The sequence below is a fragment of the Macrobrachium rosenbergii genome, chromosome 19, assembly GCF_040412425.1.
Source record: "Macrobrachium rosenbergii isolate ZJJX-2024 chromosome 19, ASM4041242v1, whole genome shotgun sequence".
Taxonomy (NCBI): domain Eukaryota; kingdom Metazoa; phylum Arthropoda; class Malacostraca; order Decapoda; family Palaemonidae; genus Macrobrachium; species Macrobrachium rosenbergii.
This window is the reverse complement of record NC_089759.1, coordinates 11,109,094-11,133,951: the sequence shown is the minus strand read 5'-3', so window position 1 is coordinate 11,133,951 and position 24,858 is coordinate 11,109,094. Positions and strand designations below refer to the sequence as shown.

Here is a 24,858-nt window from a genome sequence, read left to right as displayed (position 1 = left end):
TTTTGACACTCGCTTCATTTAGCTTCATTTAGCGAAGTTATATTACTTTGCAGGTCTATTTTTTGGCTTTTCATTATGTCATAAAAACAAGCAAATAAATACACAGAGAAGCAAAAAATATCGTTTTTCTCAAAACTAAAGTTATCGACATTCAAACTGCATCTCCTTCATAACGATTGCACCGATCTCTATGATATAAAAAGTAAACGAAAGCTAAATATTTGCCGAACAAAGGGGCTTCCATGGGAAGCAACACGAGACCCGCACCACGAGAGAGAGTTTTTTCCCAAAGGAATGTCACTTCCAAGAGAGGTAGCAAGTGACTCCTTTCATCTCCAGACTCCCTTTGCAACCAGGCTTCATTTTGCACAAGCCTGGAAAGAGTGAGGGGCAGACGTTTGGTCCCTCCTACTGTTAGAGAGAGGTTACTTGATTCCCTTCCTGTCTCCTCCGCCTTTGTTTTTTTTGTTTCCCAACTGCCTTCCTGTCAAACAGAAAATTGTTTGACCTGCTCGAACAGATGTTCGAGCGGAGAGCAGTGGAACAGGTCTTGGACTCGGTGTTCCCCGGGATTTTACTACAGATTGTTTCTAGTCCCAAAACTTTCAGTAGGCTGGAGACCCGTCTTGGACGTCAACAGGTCGAACAACTTGGTCCGGAAGGAAAAGTTCAAGATGGAGACCTCGCAGTCAATACTAGGAGCCCTTCATCCCGGGGACTGGATGGTATCTTTGGATCTCCAAGATACTTATCTTCACGCCCCAATTCATCCACGTTCGATGAAGTATCTCAGGTTGTCTTGGGGGACTAGACGTACCAGTTCAGGGCTCTCTGCTTTGGACTCTGCACAACGGCCATACCACGTTGAAAACACCGCTTCTCGTCCGTTCAGCGAAGTTAAGCAACGTTGGGTCTGGTCAGTACTTGGATGGGTGACCGCCTGGGAACACCAGATGCTGTTGGCGTCACATTTTGCTCCGAGGGTGTTTACACGTCCCATGAAAAACGTTGCGATGCAGTTGCACCTGTCGCACGTCAGGATCTCACTCTACTTGGACGACTGGTTGATTCGAGCGTCGTCGGCGAAGGTATCTGGAGGACCTTCAGTTGACTCTGCAACTCGTGAAGTCCCTGGGACTTCTGGTCTGTGGAGAAGTCGCAGCTGATCCCCTCACTGTCCATTGTGTCTGGGAATTCAGATGTATTCAGCGGCTTTTATAGCGTCTCCGTCGCAAGAATGGCAACTTCTATGTACGAAAAAGTCTCGGCCTTCTTGGAAAAGGAAACATGCTAGGTGAAGGAAGGAATGAGTCTGCTGGGGACCATTTCCTCGCTGGAGAAGTTTGTTTTCTGGGGAGTCTGCATCTCAGGCCTCTTCAGTTCTTTTTGTTGGAGAGCTGGCAAAGCAAGGAAGACTTGAAAGAGGAATTGAGAATTCTTCCTTATATAAAGAGGATCTGTGGTGGTGGCTCGATCCAACGAAATTGCAGAAAGGGATCTCCCTCAAGCTTCTGAACCCCAACCTAGTGTTGTTTTTCCGACAGGTCGTCAACAGGTTGGGGGGCAACACTAGAGGGAGAGAAAGTGTTAGGAACCCGGAGAGAGGAACAGGTGTCCTGGCACATCGACTTCAAAGATTTGGCGGCTATCTTTTAGCTCTCCAATTCTTCGAGGTCCAAGTTTGCAATCGTAGTTCTAGCAAACTCGGACAATACTACTTGTTCCCTGTTCAGCCTTGCAAGAGGGATTATTCTTTGAGCCTATGCTCGCAACATTTCGATTCTCACAAGTTTTGTTGCAGGGGTTGAAAATGTTCGAGCAGACCTGCTCTGTTGGCGCCATCAACTCCTGCCGAAGGAATGGACCCTTCATCAGGAGGTTTGCCAAGATTTTTGAAATTTTGGGGTCGCCATCTTGTGGATATTTTCACGACCTCAAGAACAGCGAGGCTCCCTCTATAAAGCTCATCTGTACTCGACCCTGGGGCAGTTGCGATAGTGGCTCTTCCTGGGATTGACGGGAATAGATGTTTACGCCTTTTCCCCCGTTCTAAATTCTGGGAGAAGTCGACGCAAGTTCGCGGCCTCACAAGGGACGAGGATGACTCTCATCCCCACGTTTTGGCCTTCGAACCACTGGTTCTCGGAGTTTTCTCTTCTGGTTGGTAGACGCCCGAGGACCCTTCCTATGAGAGCAGACCTGCTCATACATACCCACTTCACGAGATATCTTTGAATCTCCCGCTCTGAACCTGACTGCTTTCAGACTATCGAAACTTGGTCAGAGCGAAGGGGTTTTTCTGGCCAGGTGGCACGGGCCATCGCTAGAGCCAGAAGTTCTTCATCTAAAGGATATATCTAGCGAAGTGAGCAACCTTCAAAGGTTGGTGTAGAAAGAAGGGCTTTTCCTCTTCCTCTATCACTGTGAGCCAGGTTGCGGATTTTCTCCTTTACTTAAGAGAAAACTCGATATAGCAGTTCCGACTATCAAGTGTTATTGGAGCATGCTTTCGATTGTATTCAGACACAGAGGATTAGATTTGTCTGACAATAAGGACCTCCACGATCTTACGAGCTCTCTTTCAAGACGTCCAAGGTTCCTCAGCTAATTCCCCTGCTTGGAACTTGGACGTAGTGCTCAAGTTTTTGATGTTTAGTCCTTTTGAGCCTCTCCACTCTGCATCTCTTAAGGATGTTACTCGAAAACGGCATTCCTCGCGGCTCTGGCGGCGAAGAGAGTGAGCGAAGTTCGAGGCCGTCATGTGGGCTTCAAGGAACACAATGCTGTCTATTCTTTAAGCCCTAAGTTCTTGGCTAAGAATGATAGGTCTTCTAACCCTTGGCCTAGACACTTTGAAATTAAAGGTTTAGCAGACCTTATTGGACAGGAACCTGAGGGAGTTCTATGTCCAGTTAGAGCTCTCAAGTACTACCTTAAAAGAACACAGGACACTCGTGGTCCCTTGGATATTTTATGGTGTTCTGTGAGGCAACCAGTTAAACCTATGTCGAAGAATGCACTGGCATTCTTCATTAGGGACGCGTCATTAAGGACGCACACTCTAGTTGTGACGACTCCAACTTCAAGTTGTTGAGAGTTAACTCTCACGAGGTGAGGGCAGTTGCTACCTCCATGGCGTTCAAGAAAAATATGGTACTCAGTGACATTCTTAGTGCCACATTTTGGCGAAGTCAATTCGGTGTTTGCCTCACACTCTTGGCAAGATGTTTAGGTAGCATACGAAAATTGCTTTTCGCTGGGACCATACATTGCTGCTTCAGCAACCTTGGGGACAGGGGTAACTCTGATCCTATCCCCTTTTAATTGTGTTTTTATGGTTGTTGGGTCGACAACTGGAGGCAGTCTTCCCAATCCTTTGCAAACTAACGCTTTAGGTGTTGGTTAGGTGGTTAGTAATGCTCTTTTGTCCTCTTGTATGGTCTATGATCTAGTCACATTGTGGTCACGCCCCGTTGACAGATCATCTAGAAGTCGCCAGCTATATAGGTCACTACCTCGCTGGGGTCTCTAGTAAAGCAGAAGCAGACTAGAGTGACAGTAACCACTCAGTCAGCTACGCTATCAGATAAGGAACCAAAATAATTTTACCAATAATTGGTTTTTTCCCTAATTCTTGGCTGTCTCTACCCCCCTCCAAAGGTGGTATTCAGCTATATATATATCTGGCAGGTAAGTCTCATGAACAAAATGATATTTTAATGATAAAATAAAGTTTGTTCATACTTACCTGGCAGATATATATATTCATATTGCCCTCCCTCCTCCCCTCAGGAGTCAGTGGCGTTAGAAAATCTGAATAGAAAATGGGAATGGTTCCTGATACCCGCCTCCCAGCGGCGGGAATGGGTACTAACCACCTGCCCGGCCACTGCGTGTGCCGCGAGTTTTGAAATTCTGTCGGACTTCGGAGAATACAGCTATATATATATCTGCCAGGTAAGTATGAACAAACTTTATTTTATCATTAAAATATCATTTTCCAAGCTACCTACATTTTCAATATTTTTCCATGCTATTTGTCATCTTTTTGTGATTCATTCCTAATAACATCCATTTTTCTCTTTTAAAGTAAATTACCCAAGGAATCTGCTGTTAATCTGAAAATTTTTCTTCCAAATGTATTACTTTAGAAAATACAAATTCTCATATACTTTGCTTCCTGTGAAGTAAACATAGCTTTCTTTCATAGGACTGCAATTTTTCAATGAATAACTCCTTATTCCAAAGAGATGAAAAATCTTGTTGAGATGTTTCAAATATAGAGAGTCTGAGCTATCACTTGTAGTCCATAGGTTGATAAGCATTTCTTATTTACTGATTTTTTTTGCCTAATTTAGTAAATTAACCTGTTCATTATAGTTTTGAGTGAAATTTATTATGTGTTTTGTAACTAAAGAAAGTCTGTAAGGCAAGTTCTTAATTACATTTAGTTTGTTATGTAAGCAGTGCAAGTGTCAAGTTTTTGCATTATCTGTGTCAGTTTATGTATTAATTTACTTATCTGTTGCTAGATAGTTTTGTTTCTTTGCTACCTTTGTTTGGTGTGTACATTAAATGATGAGACTCCCTTTCGGCAGTCAAAAGCATAGTGTTTATTTCTGTATTTTTATATTGCAACTTGCATGTGCAGTTTATGGCTTGTAATTATGGGAATTTTGTATTATCATTTATCTTGTTGCCATTTAACCTCAACCATGCCTAAGAGACTATGTCAAGATTTACCAGGTAGAGTGTCAGGTTTGTGCACCTGTGCTGAATAGTAGATGTGGAAGAAGCAGGAAAAAGCCATGTAGGAAGTCCTTTGAAATCATGGGAAAGTTGCATAGTAGAAGACGTAAACTAGTGGGAATTGAGGCAATAAGTGCATAGGACAGTAGTGTTGGTAACTCATTGCATGTGTAACCCCATAAAGGAAAATGTTAATGATGAAGGTTATTACATTTTCCATTCAAATTGTTATGGATTTTGAAATCATAGTTATCTTTTACTTTACAGAATACAGTTCAAGAAGCAGCTTTAATAGAGCAAGAAAAAGTAGTTGGGGAGAAAGACTCACAATTATCAGTATTAAATGAGCAGTTGCATGAAATAACTACCAAGTTTTCAAAACTTGGTGTTGATAATGAGAAACTTCACAAAGAGCTTAGTGAGTCAATGGAGAAACTGGAGGAGCAGGATAAAATTTTGAAAACAAATGAAAATGGTATGTATAGTTCAGTAACTTTAGCTTTTAATGTATTCAAAGAACTTAAGCATTTGCAAGATGGGCTGGTTGGTTAGTTTGAATGCTGGTACAAAGAATAAACCACTTATTTACTTTCTGCCTGGTAGTGCAGGTGAGTGCCTAATATTTAAACTGACAAAGCTGTGATTATCTTGGTAGGTCCTCCCCCATGTATGGGAGTTTGTGTTCTCACTTGTTAGACTCATTTCTCTTTAGTTTCATTTCCATAGTGAACAGACTTATGTTGGGATGTTTTTTCAGTTTAATTACGGGTGTGTGAAGAACACTTGGAAATCCTTTTAAAGTGGATAATTTTTAATGTGCTGAAGGAGTTTATAAACGAATTTACAGTATTCTAGTGTATGATTTGATTTTGCTTACACATTGACCCTTAAGATTTTAAGGTGCAATTCAGGACTAACCCTATGCTACTTCTAAGAGAGTCATCTTCTGAAATAAAGCAGTGCTACTTCTATTTAAGTATTGTCAAAGTTTCATTCCCTGTTTCTCAAAAACTGGTGTATCTTACCTTTGTTAGTATTGCTCATAGGTTATGTGTCAAAGCATGTGAAACATGAAAGTTTCCTTTTCTCTCATTTTTAAACAGACCATTGTAAAGTATTAAAAAGCTATTACAGAAATATGTTTTTGTAATAAACCATGTTTTAGTTCAGACCCATTGATCATAATACTTACTTTGTGCAAACAAATATAATTTCTCCAAGTGAATGATCTTGCAAGAAACACAGTCCTACTGTTTGGATTTAGCTAATGCTCATGACTAGAAGGTAAGGTATCATTCTTGTGAATTATCCTCCATCTCAAAAAATGTTGGGAAGGTAGGACACTAAGTTTATGATAAATGAGTTTACAGAAAAACTTGTTCCGTTGAAAGACATAGTTATTGCAAGCTGAATAATGTAGAATCCTGAATTGAAATTTAGGAGGGAGTATAACGCAGAGGAGCCATGGAAGAGGGGAACAGACTGAGGTGTGAGAAATCCAATCCTTCATAGCAAAAGAATGGAACAGTAATTAACCAGTCAGAATCACAGGATCTTTCATAAGTAATGGATTTAGATTAGAAAGACGTAATCCCAATGAAGTAGACTCACCAAGTGAGTGAAACGTGATGGCAGGTACTCCTCTATGTGTACCATAATCATGGGGGATGAGGTCATGCATTGGAAAAGGATGGCTGACCTGGATGCCTCCTGGTCGTTTAAATTTAATTTACAACTACAGTCATTCCCAACAAAGGGGGAAACAGTCAGTGGATTCATGAGAAAGGGAAAAGAGCAGGAGGAACAAAAGTGGAAGTGGAAGGAACAGGCAACAAGGAGACCAGAAGATTGTTCCCAGGGGTGACAGGGAGACCATCAGGAAAGTTAAGCACCTGTGGGAGCTTCAGGTGAGAAGACAGGGTCCATCAAAACTGGAGATGGACATCTTTCTCATGCAGAACACTTATGACAGAAGGTGGAGGCATCACACATAGAAGCCTTTTCAGATGAGACTAGACTTGACAGATGTAGCTGCAGTGCAATGAGATTAGAAATAATAAGAAGACTAATCAACTGCAGTACCAAGTGCATGGCATTTATACTGTCACCTCCAAGCATAGAAGAACACTGATCCACCTCATTCACACTGGACAGGTCTTTTGAGGAGAAAATTGTAGTCCCATATGCAAAGGGTACTGCAAATGCCAGTCCTTGTCCAAAGACAATTTAAATGAACTACAAGACTTACCCTAGCCTCGACAAGTAGGATGAGGTATGGTTGAGTTCAAAATTATTTACCAAACACTAGCATTGTTAAGGGGAAGTAAGCAAATCACTATTAAAAGTTCAAGATATCTTAACACTAGGCAAAACTAAGTAAAAATGAGAGAAAACAAAGCAAAAATTATGTATCTAATTTAATGGAATCTCATGAATGATGAGATTATGTAAAAACCAAAACAGCAAGTATTTACACTAGTGAGTATGCCACTGACTGAAAGGTAACAAACCAGATAAAGTACAAATGATCTGAGCACTGAGAACACCAAATCAAAGTAAAGCAAATAAGTAAGTGCAGTAAGGGGAAAAACAGTGATACTCTTGGCAAGTGTAGTAGCACAACCAAAATTGAAGAAGTTTTGCTGAGGACGGCACCCTTCTCTCTGGGCTGGCGGAGTGTGAGCTGGGCATATACAGTTGAACTCTTTTCCTTGCAAGATCTTCTAAGTTGGTGTGACTGTGATCTCATTCATGGATTTAAGCTGTGTTATGATTATTGGGTTCTTAAAAATAAACTTGTAATACTAAACTGAATGACCAGCATTCAGTTCCTGAACTTGGCAAAGAGAGACGATATAGGCATGTGCCTTAAAGTCCAGTGAGCCTCTGTAAGCTTAGGCAGTAGATTAGATACTTAGTTGTTATCCAGTTGCAATGGGTTGTTTTTTGGGGTACAATATAGAGAGAGAGAGAATAAGAGGTGAAATTGCCTTAGTTTGCTGGCATTGAAAGAAGTCATTAAAGATTATGTTTTTGTAATGTTCTTTGTCAGTCTTGTTATGTAGGTTTGTTTTAATAGCCCTTTCTTGTAAATGCAGATAGGATCCATATTACTATAGATTTATGAAGCCAAATATTATACCATGTCTAATCAAGTATATTTTTCACATTACAGTTATTGCATGGTTGAACAAGCAGCTAAATGAGGCAGAAATATCAGGAGCAGTTATAAAACGAGCCCCTCTAACAGAAGCTTATCTCACTTCACATAACCTCCCACCTCATGGATTTGCAGGCCTCCCTCATGGGATTGTATCTCATTCCACACCTTTGTCAAGTAATTCCCAATCCAATCCGTTACCTTTAAGTGGGTGGTCAGGAGGAACTCGTAGCACTATGGTAAGTATTTACATAGTTTTAGTATCTTTTAATTACAGGTTAACACAGTTTATGTCTTTGCTTAATAACATGTAACAAAAAAGTAACAATTGAAATGATAAAAGTAATAGGAGCTAGCATTTACCCATTATGTTTGATTTAGTGTTGGATAAACTTGGAAAATATAAGTTAAAGGATTCCATAATGATTAAATGATTTAGGATGATGATGAATCTACTGGATTCTGAACTTCAACTGAGGCATGACCACCTATCTTGCTGCTACTACCACAAACTAAAGAGTAGAAATCTAACCACCTGTGTGTCATATCCCTCATGAAAACTCACACTGGCTTCTCTTTGTATCCATCATTAAAATCCAGATTATATTTAAAAAGAAAAGTGGAAAGAGCTCTGATTTTGTGTACTTGTACCTTGACCTGGGATGTTCTCTAGTTGATATGCTACTGATACTCTGAAAGTGGTCTGGAAACTTGCATTAACTTGTTTATGGGAGATAAGAGCCTAGACATGCCCCTTCTAGTCTTGAGTCCTCTGTCAGGGTAAGGGAGAAGATCCTTTTCATTCTTGGTTTTAAATGGGATGAGGAATGGTGAAGGACATCAAAGGGAAGTAGTCCAGCCTGCATGCACAAACTCTTCCACAGGAAAAGCAATCACCTGAGCAAAAATCACATTACCCAACAGAGCAGTAAATCACATGGGTGACTGAAAATCTCAACATTATCCCCTTGCAAGAGCAAAATAATAATTAAATGGTTATGGTGGCATAGAAAAAATGTAAAAAAAAAAAAAAAAAAAGCAGTCACTTTTATATCCAGCTATAAAACAGCCAAGAAGTCTAGAAGAAAGCTATGAATAGTGCATTTCACGGCAGGCTTTTGAAAAATAACTGCTGAGCAGTTGGGGATTGGACACATGGGGTTACCAACCTGTTTGCAATTACCTGTCAACTGCAGGCCTTTGAAAATTAACTGCTGAGCAGTTGGAGATTTCAGAATACCTGCACTTAGCAACCTGTTTGCAGTTACTGTCTACTGCTAATTATGTATATGAACTGAAGTGTTAGATGAATTTGTCAACCATGAATTTGAGCTTTGATAAATGCAGTAGAGGGTTTATTATGGTGTAAACAGGGAAGCAGAATAAAGGTTAATAAAGAAATAACGATGATACAGTATACTGTATATAACTTGAAGAACATGCTCTAGGCAAGTGTATGTTAATTTTTGAGAGAATATGTATATTATTGCTGTTAAACCTGGAGGACATCTTTGTAAATTTTCCCAACAGTTACATTTAATCATATAACAAATGCATCTATAGAACTGTGAATAAACTGTTGTACAGGGGCTTTCTTAAAATAGCACTTATTTTTTTTCCAGAGCTCAGTTCGTCACATTGGTAACATTCCTCCAATACCTGAGGAAATAAGCCCACGTACTTCTGACATCTCACCACCTCATAAGGATTTCTCACCTCCTAATAAGGAAAAGTAAGTAACATATAGTATGACAAACTTATTGTCATTCTTTTTAGTTGTAATGCTGGTCTCTTTATTTTGAACTATGTGATGTTATTCTTGCTTTAAAAGAAGTATTACTTTATATATGGGTAGATGCAACCAATTAACGTTTTTAGTGTCAGGCTAGAACAAAGTCATGGGTTGAAATCATAAGTAGGAGAGATGTTAAACTTATATTGGAAGTACAGTTTGTTTCCAGAGTACATATTTTCTGTAGCTCTGTGCATATTTTGATAACCATTGTGACACCAGTACATTTTCAATTCAAACATTCACACAGTTATTTTTTAATATAAAAGCAGAATGTCTTTAGTATGATTAGAAATACAGGCCATTTACTTCTCAGTGACCGTAGTATTAAAGCGGTTCTGTCATTGTTCATGTCACCAAAAGTTTAATGGTTAACTTTAGAGATGATGATAAGTATTTGGATGACTCAACACATTTACTCAACACATTCTCCCATTAAATTTGGAACTTCTTTTCCATGTAATGCACTTCATATTTTATCACATATTCTTTTGCTGTTGATATTTTGTTTTCCTTAGATGATTATACCTTTCATTTCTCCGACATCATGTGTTTCTTTGTGATTTCACTGTAGCCATTTCCTTACACAATGAATTGTCTTTAAAATTCAAGTACTGTGATGCAGACCATTTGCATGCTGTCCACCTCCACTGAGGTTTTATTGCATTTGTTCCACATCATTTGCTAGTTCTTATGTGAGAAACATGTAATTTTCATCTGCATACCACGGTCTCCTAGAGAGTGAAGTTGTCATATGTTTATTTCCTAAGATATTAACAGTCCATGATGTTGTTATTTCCCTTTGAGTGTTCAGTATCAGAGCTATTGCCTGATGCGATGCCCTAGTTGAAAAAGTAGTTAGGCCTTGATGGCTACCAGTGCAAGAAGTTAATGACACTACTTGCAATGGAATCTTATGAGATATGATCTCCATGTAGAGGGCATCATCATATACTAGGTGCCAGAATCACTGTGGTTGACTTTTGAAAGTTATCATTCATTAAAGTATTATTAACTAGCTTAACATTTCTTGAGTGATAGGGCTTGCATAAAGTATTTATTTTATTTTAAAATGATAATGAGTGCTGCAAATTGAAAGGAAAGGATGAAAAGTACAAGGCAAAAAGTAATGCTGTTAAGGCCAAAGGTACACTACAAAGAAACTTTAGTATACCATCTATAGTGTGCCACATAAGGTATACTTTCAAGTAGTACTCTCCTATGGGGAGTTGCTCATTCAGACTGCTCAAGGGAAAAAGAGGGCAAGGGTCACTGTTCATTTTGTTCCCTTCCCAACTCAGTGGTTTAGTTGAACTGTTTCAGAATGATGATAATGGTAATCTTCCTCACTTTTCCCCATTGGTCCAGTTTGCTAAACAGGGAACCAGTGTTTCTTTCCTTGAAGAATCAGTTTGAAGCCTTGAAAGTAGTTCCCTCACCACCACTGCTCCTGCTCAGTCATGTTCTGCTTGTGCTGCTGCTCGTATATCCCTGTTTTTTTCCCATTAGCTTTCTTCATCTCCTGCTGCTTTTTCATCTGCTCATCAAGTACACAGTTCTCCCTATCTCTTGAATAGTGGTTGCCACAGACCCTTTTCCTGAACTTCACACTTTTCTTCTTCCACTCTATCCTGATTGTTTGGCATGGCAGTGACTATCAAAGACAAGTTGCTCTCTTGCCCATTGAGTTATTCTCTAGTCTTCTTTGTTGACAGTTCTATGGGAACCCTTGTCATATCTTCAGCTTGTCATCGCCTAGTATCTTAGAGCAGTGGTTCATTTTGTATGTAAGAAGCTGTTAAAAAATATTCCTTTTTTGAAGTTAAATTTTGTAAAAATCTGGCTCTGTGGCAGCTGGTGCAGATCTGCTCGTCGCAGTATAGAGATATCAGGCTAAATTCTTCTTCCTTAAGGACTTAACCCCTAAAAGACCTGATTATGTTGTCTTTTAGCTGGGTTGCTGTTACCAGGGCAGGTTCATTTCATTTTGAAGGCTATCTTAGTATCTGCATTGCTTTTTATTCACTCATCATGACCAGACCTTTTAATTTAGTAAGGTCTAACATAGCCTGAGGTAAGAGGAATCATGCATCCCCAAATGGATGATGATCAGGACAGATTTAGTGCCATGCCTTCATTAACCTGAGTTTCTCAAAAGAGATTTAACTTTTTTTTTTTAATACTAATACATAACGACATGATCCAGCCTCCTCCCCTTCCTCCCCAATTGTGCATAGAAGCATCAGTTTAATAGCAGAGTGTTATTGAATGCAGGATTTTAAGAAAAAGATGTCTTACCCAATTTGTAGATCTTTCATCTTACAGAATAATAGGTTATTTTTCTTTTTAGCACAGATGTATCTAGTAGTCCACTTCAGAGTAAAGTGTTTGGCTATTCACAACACAATTTATTTTTTAAAATTATTTTTGGACACTGAAGTGACCATTGTTAATGGACTTGCAGAAGTCCCTGTTAAGGAGGATGCCAAGGTATGTTTGAATCCAGTTGCTCTTGTACACCGCTTTGCAATCCATTGCCATTTGTACAAGACCCCTCCATGCCGTTTTGTTTTGTTCCATGTAAATCCAACCTACAAATGAATTTTCAGTATCCAGTGCATGTTAACACCAATTAGGCTGATTACATTTGCCCATCATAGCATCTTGGATTTTATGAAATTTGGATCATCTATTGTTTTGATTAGTTTTTGGTATTTAAGTATAGCATTTAAAAGATCGTCTTGTATGATGAATCAAGGCTCTGGGATTCTTCTTAGTATTGTGTACCCTAATGCAATGAATTTTTGCTCTAGGTGGATCCCTGTAGGGAGTACCACTTAAAGTGCTCCTTGTATGGCTCAGTGTAGATGATCCTAAATGTTCGTTACAGAGTCCCTTCATCTCCTGTGCATTGATGCCTGCCTTTTACTTCCATCAGTTCTCTTTGGAGTTTTTATTTATGTAGCTGTCCACCTTCTATTACCTTTACAGTCACTAGGAATTTTCAAGTCCTGTATGTCAGTCCCTGAGTCACTAGTGTCATATGAGTCTCTTAGGGTTGGTTTTGGATGGCTTACCAAGGAGTCATACATGATCCGGAGGTTTCACTTGACCTGGCTCCAGTTTTCACAATATAAGAACAAATCCTTTGGGTAAGTCTCATGACTTGCCCAAAAGAATATGACTAGTGGTTTCCTTGAGGTATTTTGCAATGCTGTTACAGATCACCCTTAGTGTCTCTTCAGAAAATAATTATAGGATGTGAATTAAAGCCCATTATTTTATTGCCAAAACCAGTTCCTTTCTGGCTAAAGTACTTTCCTTGATTAGAAGGATCTTGGGTTAGAAGCATCACTACCCAAAAATAAAATTGAGTTTGGTTAATTTTAACGAACACCATATTCTTTAGAAGCTTGAATTTCAAGTGAGCGGCCTCTGTGGGCTTGTTTCTTATGAATAGGGTTCACTTTCTGAATAATAATAATAATAATATTAATGATGATGATGAACTCTAGGTTGATTGGACTTTTTGGATGGGGGCAAGGACTGTTTGTGTTATTACAAACTGTACCTATTAACAGTAAGATGGTTTAGTTTGCACTTGTGTCACCCCAGTTTTTCAGTTGCTTATTTTGATTTTCATGTGATATCTAGAATCTTTTATTTTTCAGTGTTGATGGATTGGATCCTAAATATTTAGAACCGGAAAAATCAACTGCCATACCTGTTCGTGGGTTACTTCGAGCTGATTATCCTCGTACAAATCTTCCAGAGTCTAGTACAAGATCGAGGCTGGCTGACAATAAGTAAGCTTAAATGCTTAAAGCATGTTATGCAGTGTTGAGAATACCTTTTGGCTTGTAATTTTAGCTTCATTGTAGACCATTGGTGACATTTTAATCAGGATTAGCATCTTTTTTTTTTTGAGTGGTCCTTAATATATAGAAGACAAAAATGTTAATATGGCTGTGCGTGAGGTGTGCTTGAAGTAGATGTCTGTTGGATAAAGTTTTCAATTAAACAGCTCCAGTTTTGTAGAGTGTAGATAGATCATATCCAGCTCTCATTGAGCTGTTTTTAAGGCAGGAATATGGTTAGTTTTAAGCCTCTCTATTTAGACATAGTAATGCAAAATTAATTCAGTAATCACTGCAAAGATGATTTTGGCTGCAAGTGAAATTACTGTACACCTTGCATACCAAATAGACTGTTTTACAGAATGTGGAATGAGGAAACAAAGCCCGATGATTGGAACTTTGGAGGCATAGCAAAGGTAGCAAAAAATGTGACATGATTGAATATAGTCGCGATGAAGGCACTGCACATATGTCAGTTTGTGATGAAAATATTCAATGTGCTCATTCTCAATGGGATAGAAAAAGAAATTCATAAATTTCTGAGAGTTGATTATTTCTTGTTTTAGAAAAGGCAGGTCTTTTGCTGCAGTGTGTAGACTTCAAAAATCCCCTATAGCTTTCACTGGTTGTGAGAAGGCATTTGACAGTGTCCATTAACCAGTATTGTGGAAGGTCAAATGTCAGTATTCATGAATGAAGCAGGTGTAGATTTAATGTTGATAGAGTTCTGTCAGGTGAATTAGCAGTAAATAATGGGGAGATATAGGGAATGTTATGTCACCTTTGCTGTTTGCCTTCATTGTGGATTTTATAATGAAAAAGTAGTTGGAGATAGAAGAGAATATTTAGACTGGAGTAAGAGTAGAAAGTTCAGACTTAGAATAGGTTATTACAATGAAAAACACTACAAGAGTTGCAAAGCTGGCTTAATGTGACTGAGACAAGTCTAAAGAAAATAAACATAATGACTCTACAGTATTCTCAAAGGGATGAAATAACACTTAGGTGGAGCGAGGATTAATGAGGTTGAGTCTCTAAGATATTTAAGTGTCCAATACAGGCTCTCTTGTGTTTGAATTTAGTGAAAGACTCAAAATGACAAATCTTACAATGCACAGACTAAATAAGGTATGGAAATCAAATAAGATGACACATTTGTCAGGTACCATATAATCTTTATTGCTATACAGGTATGAATCATGGTATGACAATGAAACATTAAAACAATTTTGTTGACTTGAGACTAGGGGCTTAAGAAGAATATTATGAGTCAGGTGGTAGGGTAGAGTGAGGAATGATACCTGAAGGAAATTATGGAAAGTCCATCTTTAGATGAGGCAGTAACCAAAGTGAGAAAGAGATGGCTTAGACATGCCCTTTGCACCACCCTGCAGAGAATAGTGTGTGATAGTGATAGCTGGATTCCTGTGGGGACCAGAAGAGTTGGAAGACCTAGACCTACCTTGATGTGAATTATGAGACATGAGGCTGGGGATGAGGGAAGATTTGTAAGAGTGGAAGTAAGGGGAACACATGAGTGGTAGAATTTCAGAGGCCCTTTGTATCACTTCTGGTTTGAGGCAACAATGAATGAAATTATTTCAGTGCATATTTTGTAATAGATATATAGATATGTTATACAAAGGTCCAAACCTTCATTTCATAGTAAGCCCTCTGCCAGTTATCTTGCCAAGTCAATTTTCACCATGTACCCACTAAAATCATGAATTAAGAGTTTTATTCAGTGGTCCAGTTCAGAGATTAGTTAATAGTAATTCCATTTCAGTAAAAAATAAATAATTGGACTACAGCTGACCATCATTGCTCAAATATGACCTTTGTTGTTTGCTTCATCTTTATGTTATTGGGTTGTAGTGTTATTTGTTTTTGCTGTTCTTGGCTTTTTTTTCATATTGCTATGAGCACCTCAGTTTTCCTCTTTTGTGGTCTTTTTACTAGTATTGAACAAAACAGTAAACTGTTTGTTTCATCACAATCCCATGATTCTTATATATGCCTATGTTCTTGGTCACAAATGTCCTCAGGATCAGAATCTGTCATACAAACAAGCATGCTAGTCTAAAAGTGCATGTTCCACCTGGCCTTTCTTCTATGTATCACTCATTCACCATATTTTTTGAGAGTTTGTAGTGTTCTTAATTGCTCTGTGAGGGATTTCCCACCTCATTTCCGCTCTGTAGGAGTGCTAGTTTTAATTTCATTCTAACAATTTTCCATTATTCATTTACCAATTCATTGGTCTTAGTTCTTATGAGAATACAAACTTTTGTTTGTCATACAAGAGTATTTTTAGGCAGACAAGCTGGTTCAGTTGAGGTGGATTTTGCTATTCCACATTCTAAATATCTTTTCCCAAATACAACCTAAGCGCTGCATATACTTTTTTTTTGCTTTCCATGCATACTAACAGATATTCTATTGGCATTTTATTTTCCACTAATCAGGCCCTTATCAGTACATGTGTTAACATAAGACTTAATTTTTACTCTAAGCATTCCATTATTACTTACAAAAAAAATCATCCTAGTGTGTTCCATGACCAGTAGGCAAAGAGTCAAGCACATACAAAATTTTTTATTCTTATAAATTTTGGTGTTGATACTGTAATCATAGTTGTTGTAACACCTATACAGTGAACCCCCGTTTTCGCGGGGGATGCGTCCCACACCCCCCTCAAATAGCTAAAATCCACGAATACTTAAAACCCCTCTAAAAACACTTAAAACTGCCCATTTTGATAGTTTAAACAGAAAAACCCTGTAAAAATGCATATACCTGAGTATTTTAATAGTTTTATCACAAAAAGTGCATTTATTCATGAAAATTATATGAAAAAGGGATTTTGACAAAGGAAAAATCTATTTCTGGAGAGGGGACCGTGTCACCCGGTGAAAAAGTCCATTCAGCACTTATTTCTAGGTAATTCCGTTGCTAGATACCAGAGAAAGCTAAATGAAATGCTGGAGTTACTACCCCCAGAGCGAGCTCCATTAGTTGAGTCGTGTATGGAAAAGGGTGAACTATAAAAACACGGAACCTTATCCTATAGAGATCCCAAAGTCAAAAGTCCCACAGAGAGGTGCCGTTACAAACCCATGCACCACTCGCGGACAGTACACAAATCACCGCTAGCCGCATTCCATGAAAGCAACACCCCACCAGACACATGACAGAGGTGGGTCACCAGGTGACACGGTCCCCTCTCCAGAAATAGATTTTTCCTTTGTCAAAATCCCTTTTCTGGATCGGGTCCCGTGTCAGCCGGTGAAAAATTAACAGAGAAATAAATATCATTCTTAAACTGTAAGAGATAACAAAATGTAAGGGGAACAGAAGACCAAAGGTCCACCAAAAAATTTTAATTGCTAGCAATAATAACAAATAATGTACAAATGTAACTGATGGGAGCTTAAAATTAACATGACAATATAAAAATATACTTAAACAAAATAACTATACAAAATTGAAAACATTATAACATAAATGTGTCAATTAGACAAATATACAGATAACATGGTCAGGTGAGAAAGTCAAGGCACGCCTGACTGAAATGACTGTAAGGGGATAACTGAGGCAGTGGAGGAAGAATTGACTAGGAATCAGAAAGGGTACCAGAGGGAGGGACAACGTTCCCTGCCGCGACTGCTGAGAATTTAAGAGCTTCTAAGGATTTCAAATAGTGACGTTTGAAAACCAAGGGTGACTTCCAACCAGTGTATTTGGTAAGATCCGTGAAATTCATGTAATGGAAGTAGTTAATGGAGGTGGCCACAGCTCTAATATCATGAACTCTTGGGACTGAGTCAGGATTAGCCTGCTTGATGAAGTAAAGGATTTGCTGTCTAATAGCAGACATAGAGATATTACCCCCCCCTTCCCTGATAAAGAGAGGCCCAGATGAGATGTGAGAGGCAGAATTACCTAGAAATAAGTGCTGAATGGACTTTTTCACCGGCTGACACGGGACCCGATCCAGAAATACAGTAATTAGTGAATATTTCTCAGTGAAAAATACCGCAAATGGGCGAATTTTCCGCGAATAATGGCTAGATATGTTCCACAGAGAAACCCGCGAATGCGTGAGTCCGCAAATCATGAGAACACGAATACGGGGGTTTACTGTATTAAAAAAATTTATAGTAATTTCATAAATTGAGAATATTTTAAGTAGGGGAGTCCATCACTGTTGGATATATGAAGCTTTTTATGTATAAAAAACATGGAATATTAAGTATTTCAGTACATGTATTTGGCTTTTGAAATTCATTTATCAAGGGTGTTTTTGCCTTTTTTTTAAAGGAAACTTAACAATAACACATGGGATATAATGTGCATTGATCAGTGATATGCAGTAACAACAGAACTTTTATTTCAGGGCTAACAGAAAGACAGAGCAAAAAGGGAAAGCCGTGTCTACAGGAAAGACCACTACAAAAGGAACAGAAAATACCAAAAAGCAAACTTTTGGTGGTAAGCAGTCAAGTTATTTTCCGAGAACGTGACATCCAGACCAATTAACAAATTGCTGGTAGCTTTTCAAATTTTATTATGTACAGTACCTGTAAAGTCAAAGACTTAACAGGTAATTTGTTTGTCATGATATTTGTTGTTATAAATTCCATGTAACTGGACTGATTGTCTTTTTATACCATTGTAATTTCACATTTGTAACTATATTATGCTAACCTTGTGGCAAAAATTCCTAATTTATATATATTTTATAGAGGATATATATTTGATGTACAATATTTTGATACAAATTGTAGTAGAGTTAATGTAAAGTATATTTGCTTAGATTTAATTTTCTGCACCATCGAATACAGTGTACACCTAGCACCCCCCCCCCACCCTCTCTTTCTCTTTTCTTGATCATCATTAACAAGGAGGTGGCTAATCTTGGAACAGAAATGAATTCTCTATTCACTTTCATTGCATTTTTACTATAGATAAAAATACTGTATTATATACATTTTGTTTTTTTCCACCACTTGTTTATCATTAAGGATGCTTTGTTTATACATAGTACAGTATGTTGAAAATGAAAAACGAGTGCTTCATTGAAAGTATACCTTTGCTAAGCCACTTGATGCCTTTTGCCAGAGATCAAGTATGAAGTTTGACATGCTTTGAAATTTTGTAATTGGGTATTTCAGTAGGTTCTGCTGATATACAAGGAACTGACTTGGGTTTTGAGCTTTACCTTTAAAAGTCAAATATGGTAAACTTAATTATTAGTGAGGCACCATTATAATTTATCTAACAAAAGGATACAGCTAGTATGAAACTGGGTGTATATCATTTGTAATGCCTAAACTCGTAGTGTCCTATGAGAAAAAATTGTGAACTCAGAAATAATCTTTCTCAAAGGATAAGTACCATCTTGAAGTTACCTTATTAATGTCTCTTGCAAGTTTCTTCAAGAACTCTTCCTACATATAGATCATTCCTTAACGTAATATCTTCATAAGGCAGGACGACAGTGAAGTGCCACATGGAAGCCTTCTTATGGGACTTGTAGAGATACTTTGTGAAACTAATGTGTAAGCGTCAGGTCCCTATAAAGAGGGCAAACTCTAATAGTTTCTTCCCCTTGTCAAATTTTTTGTAAATGAAATTTTAGGAAAGAGCCAGCCTTAAGCACTTACCTTCTACAATACCAGTTAACCAATCTCATTCTCATTGTGTGGGAAAGCTCAAGGCAGGAGAGCTTGTTGGCTCGTTGAGACTTACTGTGTAGGTATTATGAAAGTTGAACCAAATCACCAAGTCATGTAGTCTCATAGGGCTTGCCCAGAGAACAAGTTTTTAAAATGAAGGGTGAAAACTGGAATGGAGCAACACAAAGACATTAAGCAGCTAGGCAGAAAATGTCATGGGTAAGTAAATGCCAGAAGGTAATGCAGTGATTGTATGGAATACTATAGGCAATACATTATACAGGGTGAGGTTTCAAAGTGATTTGATTTCCTTGATAACAAGGTTCTCATTTTAAAAGCAGATTGGATTAGCCTCTGAACAAGGAAATGTAGGGTCTCCACATTCTAATGGAATTTCTTCATGTGAAATCCAAAACAGACTAAGCTACAGTGGAAATTCTTGGGAGGTTTGTTAGAAGACAAATGTGTGCATCCTAATCCATATGAAGCCACATCTGGGGAGTTAGCCACTTTGCCGTTATAGGATGTTATCCTTACCACCCAGCACAGATCTTGGGAGAGAATGAAAGAACCTTCAGGCCATATCTGAGGTGCATTATGGCATCCACCTTTGAAGCTGGTGTGTCAAGGAAGGGTAACTGTAACTAAGGGATAGCTCAAGTTGTTAACTTTTCTGCTGCCTGATGTTCTTGTGTCACAAAGACCTAACTATAGAAGCCTGAGGAGGAACCAGAAACTGATGGCATGGCCTCATTTTCAGCATGATGTACATTTTATTATTCAGTGTGAGATGAAACCTTTTTGACCCTTGATGCTACCAACTGTAAACAACTGGTTTCAGTGGAGATGTCTAATGTTGAGAAAAGTGAAACCAGGTTGCAGGATTTAATCTAGCCAAGCATCTATCAACCTTGATTCAGAGGGCACAAGTGTAAGCAAGCTTACCTGACAGATATACCTTGATGATGATAGTGTCATCTGGGGATTAGTAGTAAACCTGGAAATGATTATGTTTATGGTTTAGAATCAAAAGCTTTGCAGTCCTAGGAAAGGGGACCAGAAAGAAGAGGATGACCATTAAGAAACAGATGATCTGTGAAATTAGGCATTGTCAGGTTGGCTGCTGCATGAGATTATTAACCATATTGTATTGGAAATCAGAATCCAGAGAATGAAAGGCATAAGCACTGGTGTTACAATTCAAGAATTGGGACTTGTGGAGACTACTGGTAGTTAAGTCCACCAATAAATAACGTCTTTAGATGGTGCAGTGGCAAGTTAATTTTGAAGAAAGATGATAAAACTCACAAACATTTTTGCCTTCAAAAGTGGTCTCCTGTTCTTAGCATGTAGTTACCTAAGTGCAGGGACCAATTATGGAACAAGCTAGCCAGAAGATCTTGTGTGTCCACTGTGTGAACTCCACAGATAATCGTATTTGAAACTAACCGGGTCCTTTTTACTTAGCTAAGATGGGATCTTAACTTTATGTAAAGTAGAAAACCAAAACCTCAAGGAATTTGATAGAGATTTTTCTTAGTCTTAGCCCCAAAAGGGGTTACTGCTTACACTGTTCCATGAAAGGCTTACTGTAAGTCATACTAAAGGTTCATTATAGCAACTCTTGGATTCCCATATGCACTGTTTTCTACATTTTTCATCCTTTCTCTGTGGTCTTTTCCCACCTTTATCTCCAGACTTCAAATTTATCCTGCTGTAACTTTTAGCATATTAACGAACTTTGCATTTGCACCAGTCCCATGAGTGTGGTAATGGAACCCAGGAGTCTGGCTAAACTTTCTAATGATAACAATAATAATAATAATGATTTTGAACTTAGAAACTGCATTGCTGTACTTGAGTTGGGCAGAAGGAGGATTAAGGAGCTCAGAGTACAATACCAGGTTAGATGATTTTTGGAAGAGGAAGATTCCACCAGCATGTTCAAATGGTGAGAGCAAAACCTAGTGGCACCTTTGAAGCAAGGAAAGTCTTGTGGGGCACGATGCAATGAGGATGAGGCCAAGTTGTTGAAATGCCATAGAATTAATGTACAGATAAAGAAGAGGTTGATCTACTCTGTGAAAAGAGAAAACCGAAGAGACTGCTCATCTGAATTAGAAAGTAATCATCTAAAGAAAAACTGATGTTCATGGAAACCAACAGCTCTAAGTGGCTGTTTAACTATAGATCAGGAGGCAAAGACAGGCAATTATGTGAAGGCATTTGACAGTATCCATGGGCTGATGTTATGAACAAAGTAGATGCAAAGTTAATATCAATGTGGTCTAATCAACTGAATTTTCAGTAGATCGTGGGAAGCTAAAAAGGAACAAATGTTAATTTGTCTTTGCTGTTTGCTCTTCTTGTAGATTTTATAAGGAAAATGTGGTCAGAGGTGGAAGAGAAGGTTTAGATTGGAGTGATTATAGAAACTTTACAGGCTTAGAATAAGTAGGTGATGCTCATAGTATTACCAGAATACCAAATATTTACAAAGGAGGCATTGTTGAATGCATCATATATCTGTAAAGATGGGCTTCGAAATAAATCTAAAAAAAAAAAAAAAAAAAGGTGTTATGAGGTCTGAGTGCTCACAAGAGATGAAATAACGTTAGGTGAATAAATATTTAATGAGGCAGAATTTTCAAATATCCAGGGACAGTGGGTGATATCCAGTACAGGCTCTCTTCAGTTGGAATTTAGCGAAAAATTAAAATGAACAAATTAGGTAATGTGCAGGCTTAATAAGGTCTGGAAGTCAACTACACTGAAACTGCAAATGAAATTAAAATGGCATTATTTGCATATTTTGAGTTTGTCAGTGTTCCATGAAAACTTCAGTCTAAACCTTCTCTTGCAACTCCGACCACTTTTTTCATTATAGTATAAATGAGAAGGTCAAAGAGTAAATGTGAATTAAAATTCAACCTTCATAGCATCCCACAGTTTACTGCAAATTCTGTTGACAATATCGCACCAATATCAACATTGCATCTACTTCGTTCATGGATGATTTCAGTTAGCTTTACATATTTAATGGGAATAATATTGTGATGCAAGACCTAACATAATATTGGTCTGTCAAATACCATTTTGTATCTAACAAAAGCCATCAGAAGGGGATTTTTAAATTTCTTATACTTCTGTGCAATATGGCTAATCCATTTGATCTGTGCAACTGCAGCTTTTTTTTTAAAAGCAGGTTCTTCATCGCTAAGTATTTTATCAATTTCTTGCTACAGCATTTTTAGAATAAGCATACTGAAGATTTTCATCACTGCTGAGTAAATGCAGTGCTTCCGGGTTACTACAATCAGTCAGGTCATCTTTCTCTGAATGATGCATCTCTTGGTATAAAGGTTATTTATTTATTTATTTATTTATTTATTTATTTATTTATTTATTTTTTGAAAGATTGTCAGGGGCATGGGAAAGTATGACCTGATGTTATACAGGGCACAACTTTAAAAAAGAATATTTTTATATAGTTTTGGAACTACCTCAAATAGGAAAATTAGGAATACAAAATGCAAGATTTTAGTTATGAATAATAAGGGAAAATTGTAGACAACCCTAAAAAAAGTCTAATGAAAGGAAAAATGTTAGGGGATGTCTGCAAGAATCAAGCTATGCGTCAGGAAGGACTAGGTTTTTAATTAACGAAGAATAAATCTTGATACTACCATTTTTAAAGAGAGAAGGATAGAAGTTAAAAAAAAAAAAAAAAGCGAATGGATTTCATATCAGCTGTTCTGTCAAAAATTGCGTTGATGAAAGAGCCGAATGTTAGAAAAAAAAAATAGTCATAACACATTTCATGCACTAATCGGGACAGTCAGTGCCACAGGTATGAATGTTTCTTTGTATGTGGCATGGTCTATGTTAACTGATGGTGTTCGCACGCTATAAAAACTGCACATCTAGAAAACAAAGTCAAGACTCTCTCTCTCTCTCTCTCTCTCTCTCTCTCTCTCTCTCTCTCTCTCTCTCTCTCTCTCTCTCTCTCTCTCTCTCTCTCCAGTGTTTGGCACATGCACGCTCATACTAATTTTTATTCGCACCTGGTTTTTTGCACAAAACTATTTTTTCTTTTCATTCCCTGACAGGTGGTACCTACTGATCTTATCTTTGCTAGTCGCAGAAATCGCACACGAGATTACTGTTGTATGCCATCGTTTCGATATAATTAACAACAGATTCAGAATATGAACATTTTAGGGAATTCTAAAATACCTTCCGTACCTATACAAACGGAAAGTACCTGGAAACTATGAAACCGTACTAGCAGTGTTGTCAGTTTTGTTTTGATTACTCTTTTAACTTTTATGAAATAAGAAAGTGTTACTGGGCATTCTTTCGAAAGTGCTGCAGATTTGGTATGATATTCCAAATAATGAAAAAAAATGTTATTGATGCGCATCATGAATAATATTAAAATACCAAATTCAATTGTATAACCTGATAGTAATATTCTTTTTTTAAATCTTTATTTAAAAACCACTCAGAAAGCGCAGTAATTTCTCTTTCAAATATGGCCGCTGTCGAATCTTGGGTATGTTTCTCAGTATTAAGTTTTAAACAACTCTAGGCATCAATGCCAAAACAACAATCGTCTGCAGTGAGAGTTGTGATGTGTATGAGGTACAACGTCGTTCAGTGTGTTCTCTGTATTCTGTTGTAGTTCCGCTAAATAACACTCAAAGGATACCTTTTTAATTTATGTGAATACATATCAGGTCCAGTGGGAGCAAAAGAGGTAAGTAGACGAATATTCAGTTCGGTTTAATAACTAGAAATTTGACATTTAGTGTAACGTTTCAAACGTAGCCGAATCTATTGCGACGTCAGGTGGCCCCACTTGCCTACCAGTTTGGGGAATAAACAGTAAAAATCGTGAATTTAGATGGAATCAATAATGTAGGCAAGTATTAAGAACAATAAAGATCCTTGTGCAGTTTTTACATTCATGTAAGTCGAGTTCAACGTAACTGCTGCTGTCGACTGAGTAAAAGCTTAAGCTGACTTGCGTAGCTGGGCCTGTGCAGCTTTTAGTTGACCCGTGGTGCATGATTTAAATAAAATTTATCGGTTCTCAGTATCGATGGCAGTACAGTACACCAAGATATGTACGTGCTTTCAAATTTCGTAGTGACATTTTTATTCGCTTAATTTATTTTTTATTTATGGTTCAAGTCACGGTAGCTGCCTTAAAATTGGCTCTAGCACCGGCTTGTGGTTATAGGCCTGGGTTTAGGGCATAGGCTATGCAGTTGTGTATAGATTAGGATGCATAAACTTGTGTATGTAACACAATTTGAAATGAAGCACCATAGGCTATATATATATATATATATATATATATATATATATATATATATATATATATATATATATATATATATATTATGTGTGTGTGTGTGTGTATTTTGAATGTTGAGAAATGCATGGGCTGTTTTTTATGTCATTCGTTATACTTGGGAGTTACGTCCAAAGAAAATTATTCTTAAGTATAAGTAACCATGAAACATTACATAGTAGGCGTACTATCCGAATTTGAAAGTGTTTGTGGTCCCAAGCTTCAATTAAATATGGCAACATAAACTGTAAGGCATTGTTTAG

General features: G+C 37.8%; 2 protein-coding genes and 1 non-coding gene across 7 annotated transcripts in view; all 3 read left to right on the top strand.

Annotated features, from left to right (window-relative positions):
• LOC136848624 (spindle assembly abnormal protein 6 homolog) overlaps window positions 1–18,546 on the top strand; it is a 56,046-nt gene extending 37,500 nt beyond the window's left edge. For both annotated transcript variants that reach the window (XM_067121019.1, XM_067121020.1), the window contains 5 exons: window positions 5,017–5,224; window positions 7,925–8,148; window positions 9,532–9,641; window positions 13,373–13,507; window positions 17,955–18,546. In XM_067121019.1, coding sequence (XP_066977120.1) covers window positions 5,017–5,224; window positions 7,925–8,148; window positions 9,532–9,641; window positions 13,373–13,507; window positions 17,955–18,081 — 804 coding nt within the window. In that variant the 3' untranslated portion in view covers window positions 18,082–18,546. The remainder of the gene's footprint in view (window positions 1–5,016; window positions 5,225–7,924; window positions 8,149–9,531; window positions 9,642–13,372; window positions 13,508–17,954) is intronic.
• Window positions 847–965, top strand: LOC136848885 (5S ribosomal RNA). Its single transcript, XR_010856173.1, has one exon. It is a non-coding gene; the product is annotated as a 5S ribosomal RNA (ribosomal RNA).
• Window positions 18,547–23,856: 5,310 nt separating the features above from the next.
• Window positions 23,857–24,858, top strand: part of Lrrk (Leucine-rich repeat kinase) — a 660,345-nt gene continuing 659,343 nt past the window's right edge. For all 4 annotated transcript variants that reach the window (XM_067121011.1, XM_067121010.1, XM_067121012.1 and 1 more), the window contains exon 1: window positions 23,857–23,995. The gene's annotated coding sequence lies outside the window, so the exon portion shown is untranslated. The remainder of the gene's footprint in view (window positions 23,996–24,858) is intronic.